The sequence below is a fragment of the Lampris incognitus genome, chromosome 12, assembly GCF_029633865.1.
Source record: "Lampris incognitus isolate fLamInc1 chromosome 12, fLamInc1.hap2, whole genome shotgun sequence".
Classification (NCBI taxonomy): domain Eukaryota; kingdom Metazoa; phylum Chordata; class Actinopteri; order Lampriformes; family Lampridae; genus Lampris; species Lampris incognitus.
In genome coordinates this window covers 1,773,700-1,785,285 of record NC_079222.1, presented here as the reverse complement: position 1 = coordinate 1,785,285, position 11,586 = coordinate 1,773,700, and the positions used below count along the sequence as shown (strand labels likewise).

Genomic DNA, 11,586 nt, shown 5'->3' with positions numbered 1-11,586 from the left:
CACATTTAAGTCACTAGTGACATTTTCAACAGTGTCAGTTACCACAGTGGAAGGAGCCAAGACTTCAGGCAGCTGCTGGCCAAACGAGGCTACAGTGGAGGGACCAATATGGCGAGTGGTAACTGTTATGGCTCGCCCACCCCGCGCCGTGGCCCGCCCACCCAGCGCCGTGGCCCGCCCACCCCGCGCCGGCAGCCAATCAGCTCGTCAGGGCCGGGCTTGAGTTTGGTGGCCTCCCACTAGCCCGTTGTCAGTTCGTCTTGTAACCTCCCCGCAGTAGCGGCCACTCTCCTATCACGGTCCTTTTCTCTCCGAACTCATCCCAGCCCCTGGTTCATGTTTTCCCTTGCAAAGTTTCCCCGTGGAAGTATCCTGCCGTGTTCCCGTTTGGATTACCCGCGAGTTTTTCCCCCTTGGACTTTCCGTTTTTCCTTGTCGCTCATTGCCTTCCTGTGTTTGACCATTTGTACGCGTAAGGAATAAAGTAGGCCAGTTTTCGGCTAACCCCATCTCTGCCTGGTGTTGTGCGCTTGGGGTCTTCCACAAACCCTAACAATATACTATTATACATCTTACCTGGTTTGATGTTATATACTATTACACATCTTACCTGGATTAATGTTATATACTATTACACATCTCACCTGGATTAATGTTATATACTATTACACATCTTACCTGGATTAATGTTATATACTATTACATATCTTACCTGGATTAATGTTATATACTATTACACATCTTACCTGGATTAATGCTATATACTATTACACATCTTACCTGGATTAATGTTACATACTATTACACATCTTACCTGGATTAATGTTATATACTATTACACATCTCACCTGGCTTGATGTTATATACTATTACACATCTTACCTGGCTTGATGTTATATACTATTACACATCTTACCTGGCTTAATGTTATATACTATTACATATCTTACCTGGCTTGATGTTATATACTATTACACATCTTACCTGGATTAATGTTATATACTATTACACATCTTACCTGGATTAATGTTATATACTATTACACATCTTACCTGGATTAATGTTATATACTATTACACATCTTACCTGGATTAATGTTATATACTATTACACATCTTACCTGGATTAATGTTATATACTAATACACATCTCACCTGGCTTGATGTTATATACTATTACACATCTTACCTGGATTGATGTTATATACTATTACACATCTTACCTGGCTTGATGTTATACACTATTACATATCTTACCTGGCTTGATGTTATATACTATTACACATCTTACCTGGATTAATGTTATATACTATTACACATCTTACCTGGATTAATGTTATATACTATTACACATCTTACCTGGATTAATGTTATATACTATTACACATTTTACCTGGCTTAATTGTTATACACTATTACACATCTCACCTGGCTTGATGTTATATACTATTACATATCTTACCTGGCTTGATGTTATATACTATTACACATCTTACCTGGATTGTTATATACTATTACACATCTTACCTGGATTGATGTTATATACTATTACACATCTCACCTGGATTAATGTTATATACTATTACACATCTTACCTGGATTGATGTTATATACTATTACACATCTTACCTGGATTAATGTTATATACTATTACACATCTTACCTGGATTAATGTTATATACTATTACACATCTTACCTGGATTAATGTTATATACTATTACATATCTTACCTGGATTAATGTTATATACTATTACACATCTTACCTGGATTAATGTTATATACTATTACACATCTTACCTGGCTTAGTGAGCTTGTCTAAAGACACTCATATTTAATGAATATACTATTACACATCTTACCTGGATTAATGTTATATACTTTTACACATCTTACCTGGATTAATGTTATATACTATTACACATCTTACCTGGATTAATGTTATATACTATTACACATCTTACCTGGATTAATGTTATATACTATTACATATCTTACCTGGATTAATGTTATATACTATTACACATCTTACCTGGATTAATGTTATATACTATTACACATCTTACCTGGCTTAGTGAGCTTGTCTAAAGACACTCATATTTAATGAATATACTATTACACATCTTACCTGGATTAATGTTATATATTATTACACATCTTACCTGGATTAATGTTATATACTATTACACATCTTACCTGGCTTGATGTTATATACTATTACACATCTTACCTGGCTTAGTGAGCTTGTCTAAAGACACTCATATTTAATGAATATAGTATTACACATCTTGTCGTCTTATTTCACATTCCAACAATCACAAAAACTACTTCAACACAAACGACAGCAGAGATGGACACATTGTGTCACCAGTCATCTGAACTCGTCCAAAATAAAGAAACGACCCGGAGACGGACAAGAGGTTTCGGATTCAACTGATGCTTTATTTCATACGGAGCCACGAATCCCGCCAGATAAAGTCCCACCACAGACACACACAGACACACACGCAGACAGACACACACAGACACACACGCAGACACACACACACAGACACACACACCCCTGTGGTGACCGATTCATAAAAATGATCGCAACACAAAAACAGTGACATGTCAGCCATTCTGCTTTCTCATGGGACGACTGAGGACTGTTGTCCCTCCAACCAGGAGTGTCGCCCGGTCTCTCAGCTGACTCCTCCCCCTGGTCTCTATGGTTACTCGGACACCCAGAGCTTGAAGGTGCGGTCGTAGGACGCCGTGGCAATCAGCCGCCCATCGGGGGATATATCTACACCCATCACCTGTTGAGCAACCAATCAAGTTTGAGTTGGAAGACTACTACAACGACTACTACAAGTACTACTACTACTACTACTACTACTACTATTAGAAGAACTACCATTAGTAGTAGCCAGGGCTCTTCTTAGTCTTTTATCACTACTCTTTGTCACTAGTCTAATGTCAAGTCTCAAGTTGATTATATATAACGATTAAGATAATTTGATTAAGATAATTATAGTCATGTATAATGGGTAGGCCCTGCACCCACCCCCTCTTTACAGAAACCCCAATCAATCACCCCAATAATCACCCCAATCAATCAATCCAACCAATCACCCCAATAATCACCCCCAATCAATCACCCCAATCAAACGCCCCAACAAATCACCCCAATAATCCCCCCAACAAATCACCCCAATAATCACCCTAATCAAACAACCCAACCAATCACCCCAATCAACCGCCGCAATAAATCACCCCAATCAATGACCCCAACCAATGACCCCAATAATCACCCCAACCAATCACCCCAATCAAACACCCCAACAACTCAACCCAAGCAATCACCCCAATAATCACACCAATCAAACACCCCAACCAATCACCCCAATCAATAACCCAACCAATAACCCAACGCAGTACCCCAATCAATGACCCCAACGAATGACCCCAATAATCACCCCAACCAATCACCCCAATCAAACACCCCAACAAATCAACCCAACCAATCACTCCAATAATCACACCAATCAAACACCCCAACATCACCCCAATCAATAACCCAACCAATCACCCCAACCAGTTACCCCAATCAAACACCCCAATCAATCACCTCAACCAATCACCCCAACCACCTCAATCCCAGATCAGCTCAATGCCTTCTGTGCTTGTTTTGAAGCTGCAAACATCGAGCCTACTGCGGAGACACCTGCAGCACTGGAGGACAAGCTGGGCCTGAAGTTATTTACTGTCCTGTGTCCCGCAACTGTCCCGAATTCTACTTTCAACTGGCCCACACCTAACAAGCACTGTCCCAAGGTGAAGTTCTTCTTTTCATTCTAAATAATAAATACAACTCTGTTTCAGTAACAGGTATCACTTCATTGCCTCACCCTGGTGGTCCACAGTGGACCACCAGGGTGAGGCAATGAAGTGCCAGTTCATTTGTACTGTAGAACGTAACCACCGGGAAACAACCAGAAAATAATGCTTTATTTCTCTTATTCACTGCTCCCTCTCTCCATTCACCGCTGCTCTCTCGCTCTCTCTCAAGCCTCTCTTTCTCTCATCAGTTGTTAAAATGAGTTGGACCATGAGGAGCTGCTGTCACACTCCGTGTCTACGCCGGAAACAGATTCTGCCAGAGCTTTCTTCAGGGGGCTAACTTGCTTTGCTGCCGATGCTGTTCGGCACCTCAGTATTTTGATGACTGCGGGGTTTTCACGCAGTCACATGCCCCCCCCCCTTTTCTCCCCATTTGTATCCAGCCAATTACTCCACTCTTCCGAGCCATCCCGGTCACTGCTCCACCCCCTCTGCCAATCAGAGGAGGGCTGCATAATACCACACGTCTCCTCCAATACATGTGGAGTCACCAGCCACTTCTTTTCACCTGACAGTGAGGCGTTTCGCCAGGGGGACATAGCACATGGGAGGATTCCCCCCCACCCCCCACCCCCAAACAGGCACCCCAACCGATCAGAGGAGGCGCTACTGCAGCGACCAGGATACATACCCACATCCGGCTTTCCACCCACAGACACGGCCAATTGTGTCTGTAGGGAGCCCAACCAAGCCGGAGGTAACACAGGGACTCGAACCGGCAATTTCCATGTTGGTAGCTAACGGAATAGTCACTTTCAAGTCTCAAGTTCCAAAGTAGTCAAGTTGCAAGTAAGTCAGAGTCTCACAGGTGTCACCTCCAAGTTGAGTAACATGTCTTGGAATTTTGCAACTTGAGTCCTACTCAAGTCTCAAGTCTACAGCATTACCTTGCCCTCGTGTCCGGCCAGCGTTTTGAGGGGGGACCAGTTGGGGTTACTCCACACTTTGGCTGTGTTGTCGTAGGCACCAGTCAGCAGGAAGTGGCCATTGGTGGCTAAAGGAAGAGGAAAATAGTGGAAGCAGAAAGTAGGAGACAGGAAACAGGGAGGTGAGGGGTAGATTAGGGTGCGTTAATTGTTCTAACACCACTTAATTAGTCCTACTATTACTACAACTCCTCCTACTACTACTACTACACTTTTACAGCAACTAATACTTCTGCTATTAAAAGTACTTAATAAGCAAATATTACCATTAAACTAGTACTGCTATTACTACTACTAGTATCACCACTAAACTAGTGCTGTTATTACTACTACTGCCACTGAACCTACAAATTCTCTCCTTTATCAACTGCTTACTGTGTACCAGTTTATTTTCATCTAGTTTTAAACAAGCAATAGTCCGACCTCTCCTGAAGAAGCCTACTCTTGATCTTCTTGTTTTAAGCAATTTTAGATCAATTTCAAATCTACCTATTTTTTTATATCTAAAATCTTAGAAAAGTCTGTTGCTCTTCAACCAATCACACACATGAATAGTTGTAGTATTCTCAAGCAATTTCAATCACGATTCCGCACCCACCACAGCACAGAAACAGCTCTCATTAAAGTTACCAACGACTTATTGCTCACCACTGACTCTGGTGTTTGCTCAATTCTGCTGGACCTGAGTTCCGCTTTTGATACGGTTGACCAAAACATCATTTTAAATGGCCTGGAAAACTATGTTGGCATTAAGGATACAGCGCTTGCCTGGTTCCAACCCTACCTATCTGACAGATCTTTCTCTGTTATAATGGGAGAATTCCCCTCATCCCCAGACCCCCTCACATGTGGTGTCCCCCAGGGGTCAATTCTTGGTCCATTATTATTTTCCATTTACATGCTCCCCCTGGGTCAGATCATCCATTCTCATAATACTAATTTTCCCTGTTATGTGGACGACACCCAGCTTTATGTCCCGCTTGCTGGTAATGACACACACAATCTTTCTCATATTATGGCTTGTCTCTCTGATATTTATTTAGATTTCAATCTAAACGCCAATCTTTTTTTTGGGGGGGGGGGGTTTCGTCCCTTTTTCTCCCCAATTGTATCAGGCCAATTAACCCATTCTTCCAAGCCTTCCCAGTCGCTGCTCCACCCCCTCTGCCGATCCAGGGAGGGCTGCAAACTACAGCATGCCTCCTTCGATACATGTGGAGTCGCCAGCTGCTTCTTTTCACCTGACAGTGAGGAGTTTTACCAGGGGGACGTAGCGCGTGGGAGGATCACACTATTCCCACCAGCCCCCCCCCCCCCCGAACAGGCACCCTGACCGACCAGAGGAGGCGCTAGTGCAGAGACCAGGACACATACTCACATCCGGCTTCCCACCCGCAGACCCAGCCAATTATGTCTGTAGGAACACCTGACCAAGCCGGAGTTAACGCGGCGATTCGAACCAGGATCCCCATGTTGGTAGGCAATGTAAAAGACCACTACGCTACCTGGATGCTTTTGAGGCTCTTGTTCTGGGTCTATGTCCCTCAGCCATGAATAGATTCGGCTCAGTCCAGACTGTGATACTCTATCGACCTCCTGGCTCTTATTATTTCTTGAAGAATTTAGAAAATTTGTCTCAGGTTTTGTTACTCATTCTGATAAGATTCTAATTCTTGGTGATTTCAATATTCAGCTGAATAAGGCTGCTGATCCTCTAGGGCCATATCCACACGTACACAGGTATTTTTGTAAACGGGTATTTTTCCCTCTTTCGTTTGCAAGAATATTCCTGTCTCTACAAGCATGGGTTTGGAAAATCTTTCTGTCCTAACGAAAAGGCAAAAACACAACAGACGCTGCAAAGAGCATGCCAAACCAACAGGTGGCGATATAACCCTGACACTAAAGCCATGTTGGCCAATCAGAAGCCTAGAAAAAAAAGATATTGCCGGAAGATTGAGAGAGAGCCAGGGACGAGCTAACGAGCTAATGTTACCTGGCTGCTGCTATATGTTGCTTGCTACCATGGTGCCTCGAGGAAGGCAGGAGTCATACGTGTGGACTGACAATGAAGTTGAGTTAATTCTCAATATTACACTCGAATATAGTTGGCAAAACTCAGGAAAACGTAGATTGGGAGTCTTGCCAGTCCAAGTATGCCGACATCCTAGCTTTTTCTAGAGCAGTACCTGCTGAGCCAACCACGGACTTTCCCCATCGCAAGGAGGATTTAACCAGGGCCATTATCACCACCAAGATGAAGGCAATACGAGGAAAATATAGGCAGGCAATAGACTCCGGTCGGAAGGAACACTGGAATGGCCTCCTCGTGTTCCAGAATTTGTTTTTTGATGAGGGGATCGTGCCATTTTGGCCACGTCCGCCATTGTATCAATGTAGCTTCACGTAAACCGCGGTAACGGTGTAAATAAACGGCGCGCATCTGATGTCTCAAGCCAAAATCTCGGCACAAACTGTGACGTCACACACCAAGTTTGAGTGTGGACAAAAGGCCTAATCGCATAGAAAAAAATATGTTTACAAAAATACCCGTGTCCATGGCCTAAGTAAAGCCTTTCTGGCACTAGTTGATACTTTTGGGTTCACTCAGTTTGTTCAAGAGTCGACTCATTGCAGTGGTAACACCCTTGGTTTGGTTTTATCAAAAGGGATAGCTGTTTCTGATCTGAATGTCTTACCAACCACATCTGCTGTCAGATCATTTTCTCATCAAATTTGAAGCATTATTGGCATTATGTTAGCACAGATGTAATTGCCACTCGCCACATTGGTCCCTCCACTGTAGCTGCATTTGGCCAGCAGCTGCCTGAAGTCTTGGCTCCTTTCACTGTGGTAACTGACTCTGTTGAAAATTTCACTAGTGACTTAAATGTGGCCCTCTCTAGTCTCCTCGATTCAGTTGCACCTCACTATCAGAGCTAGGCGACTAAAGAGGCCTACACCCTGGTTCAATGATGAGACACGTGCTCTTAAGCAGGCCTGCAGGAGACTGGAACGTAAATGGCGAACATCAAAATTGGAAGTTTTATACCTAACGAGTGTTTATTGAAATACAAACGTGCTTTATCTCCTGCAAAACCAGCGTATCTCTCTCACTTAATCAATATTAATAAACATAACCCTAGAATTCTCTTTGACACTGTATCTAAACTTACTAAAAAGCAGCCGTCTATTAGCTGCTCACCATTCGCAGCCCATGAATTTCTAGATTTTTTCTGCAATAAGGTTGAGGAGATCTTAAACAAAATCAGTTCTTCAACTCCATCTACTCCTGCAGATCCTGTCATACTAAATTCATATCTACACAATGGGTCACTGACAGTTCCTGTTATTAAAGCTTTTGAGACTATCTCTCTTGATACTTTGACTAAGTTCATGTCAGCTTCTAAACCAACTACTTGCCTACTTGACCCCTTACCAGCAAAACTTTTTAAAGACCTCTGGCCTTTTCTTGGACCTACAATGCTAAACATTGTTAATTTATCTCTTACTACTGGCACTGTTCCCTGCAGTTTTAATACAGCTGTGGTTAAACCTCGACTTAAAAAACCACACCTTGATCCAGGGTCTCTTAATAACTATCGGCCAGTCTCTAATCTTCCATTCTTCTCTAAAGTACTAGAGAGAGTTGTGTATCAACAACTTTTGACCCATATAGAAGAAAACCATCTATATGAACCTTATCAATCGGCTTTTAGTGCCTGCCACTCCACTGAAACTGCTCCGACCAGAGTGATGAACGATCTTTTACTAGCTATGGACTCTGATTCCACTTCTGTGCTTCTTCACCTGGACCTCAGTGGAGCCTTTGAAACCATTGATCACTGTATACTATTAGACAAAATTAATTGTAATTTTGGTGTCTCTGGCTTAGCTCTCTCTTGGCTTATCTATAAGAACACATTGTGTCTGCTATGTTACATCAAAATTTTCTGACGTTAAATATGGTGTACCTTGGGGCTCAGTTCTTGGCCCTCTACATTTCTCTCTTTATATTTCACCTCTTGGGCCAAATTATACGCAGTAATGGAATAAATTTACATTGTTATGCTGATGATACTCAGCTGTATGTGCCTATAAGGGCTGATGATCATACTAAAATGACTAACTTAGAGGCTTGCTTGGCTACTGTGAAAAATCTGATGTCACCAAATTTTCTGGTTTTAAATTTGGATAAAACTTAGATGCTGGTCATTGGCCCTGCTAGACACAGACACCAATTTGACCAAGTTAACAATTGACAACTGTTATTTCACCAAGTGTGGCAGCCAAAAATATTGGCGTTGCGTTTGATTCCAACCTTTCCTTTGATAAGCACATTAAACAAATCACCAAGACTGCCTTTTTTCACTTACGTAACATAGCTAAAATTCAGTCTTTCCTGTCCACGGCTGATGCAGAAACTCTAATACACCAATTGATTTCATGCAGACTTGATTACTGTAATGTTGTTTTCAGGTCTGCCACATTGTAGTACTAAAAGTCTTCAATTGGTTTAGAATGCTGCTGCTAGAATCTTAACTAAAAACAGAAAATTTGTCCATATTACACCGATTCTTGCCTCCCTTCATTGGCTTCCTATCCATGTTAGATCAGAATACAAGGTGCTTCTGCTGACTTATAAATTCCTAAATGGGCTTGCCCCATCTTACCTGTCTGATCTCCTTAAACCGTACATTCCATCTCAAGCACTTTACTCTCAAAATACAGGGCTCCTGTGTGTACCCTAATGTTAAAAAGAAGTCAGCTGGTGGCAGGGCCTTTTCATATCATGCCGTTCCTGTGGAATAACCTGCCTGCTGCCATCAGACAATCAGAGTCTGTTGAGTCCTTTAAATCCAAATTTAAAACTCATCTTTTCGACTTAGCCTACAATTAGTTGCCTTTAAATTGAGTGCTTCACAATCTGTACTGCATGGCAGGTCGGTTTCTGTCTCAATGAATTTACGAACCACTGTTCTGTCGACGAGATTATAGAGTATAGATGATAAAGATTATAGAGTATAGATTATTGACTACTGTATCTGTTCTCTGCTCTCACATGTCTTTTCTCTCTCTCTCTGAATGATGTCGTCTCCTTTCTCTTCTTCTGTGTGTGTGTATGGTGTGATGTGAGTTTCCGTTGTGTACACGTGCAGTCTGTCCTGCTCGCAGGTTTTCATGGTGACAATGGTCACCACCTGGACAGTTTGGCATACCCCTCATCACATTTTCTCTTTATATATTTTATAAATACATACAATTTTGCTTTCCTGTTTCAATGTTTTATTCTTCTCTCAATCAGACATGTGACTATTGTGTTTTTCTTTCCTTTTCTTTTCTTTGTCTACATGGTGATGGTGGTCACATGGCTTGGGTCCTAGGGTTTTCTGGTGGCGTCTGGACACTGCTTGGCATCCTCCTCATCATATTCTTCATGTATTTTATAATTGCATTATAATTGCGTTATCCTCTTTCAATGCTGTATTGTGTAAATTGTGTAAACACATCATTGCATGTTGTGCATCTTGGGTTTTCTTTTTTTTTTTAGGGAGTTGTTCCTTACCCGATGTGAGGGTGTACGGACAGGATGTTGTGTTGCTGTAATGTCCCCTGAGGCAAATTTGTATTTTGTGATATTGGGCTATACAAATAATATTTACTTGAGTATTACTACTACTACAACTACTAAAATGGTTGTACTCCTAAAGTAGTGCTGTAATTCTGAGTACTAATAAATTTGTATTGCTACTGCTAATACTACAAACCTTACTACTGCGACTTCTACAAACATTACTTCTACTACTACAACCATTACTACTACAATTACAACTTCTCATAATTAACCAGAACTTTCCTTGTTACAAATGCTACTTGTATTACAATTATTATACTTGTACTGCTGCGGCTACTACAAACACACTACCACAACTATTACTACTGCAATTACTAGTGCTATAACTACTGCTATCACTTCTACTACTACTACTACTAGTACTACCATGACATCCAGATAAGGAGTTTGCTACTGATGCAATCACATCAATGACGTTTTGCTGAGGAGGACATAAACAAGTCAGATGTCTGTGCTTGGTAACAGACAGAGTCCATAAATTAAGCACTAATGTACTACTTGTATACCTTTTTGAGTGTGAACATCAGCAAAAAAATGGCATAACAAATGAAATACAGAAAAGGTCAGCAATAAGTCCTGCACAACTATGGCAGAAATACTGAGATCCTTCCTTACATGACACTGGACTGCTTAAAGAGATGTTTTCACTGAGAATCAGAACAACCCATTAATCCCCGAGGGGAATCTGGCTAACTGCTGGGTTCAAAGTAGCCATAGTGTTTTTCTAAAGCAAAAGTGTGTACCATTCTGTAATTTCTCATACAGGGTTGTACTTGAGGGCAGTACCTTTTCACATGCTGTAACAGACCCAATGTTTTAAATAAGCCAATGGATTCTTCAGCAGTATTGTCCTTGGGACTGTCTAAGTGAATATTTAAATCACCAGTTCTGACTAAACAGTCGAAGACAGGAGACAATGGACAACAGTTCAGTAAAATCATCAACAAAACTTTCAGCGTATTTTGGAGCTCTGTAAATGGCTGACAGCAGAATTTGTGGTGTACCTCTTAGCACATTGCCAAGGTATTCACAAGAAATTAAGTCACGGTATGATCTCTGCACTGGTGTGAGTCTTTAAACACACAAGCTAAACTGTACAGTACTTAACTACACTTAAATACACAAGCTACACCACCACCTTT

At 41.6% G+C, this 11,586-nt stretch overlaps 1 protein-coding gene across 1 annotated transcript in view; it reads right to left on the bottom strand.

Moving 5' to 3' along the window:
• Positions 1-2,490: 2,490 nt before the first annotated feature.
• prpf4 (PRP4 pre-mRNA processing factor 4 homolog (yeast)) overlaps positions 2,491-11,586 on the bottom strand; it is a 59,371-nt gene continuing 50,275 nt past the window's right edge. The window contains exons 14-15 of the mRNA XM_056290679.1: positions 4,771-4,877; positions 2,491-2,799 (exon numbers count right to left, since the gene is read on the bottom strand). Coding sequence (XP_056146654.1) covers positions 2,713-2,799; positions 4,771-4,877 — 194 coding nt within the window. The 3' untranslated portion in view covers positions 2,491-2,712. The remainder of the gene's footprint in view (positions 2,800-4,770; positions 4,878-11,586) is intronic.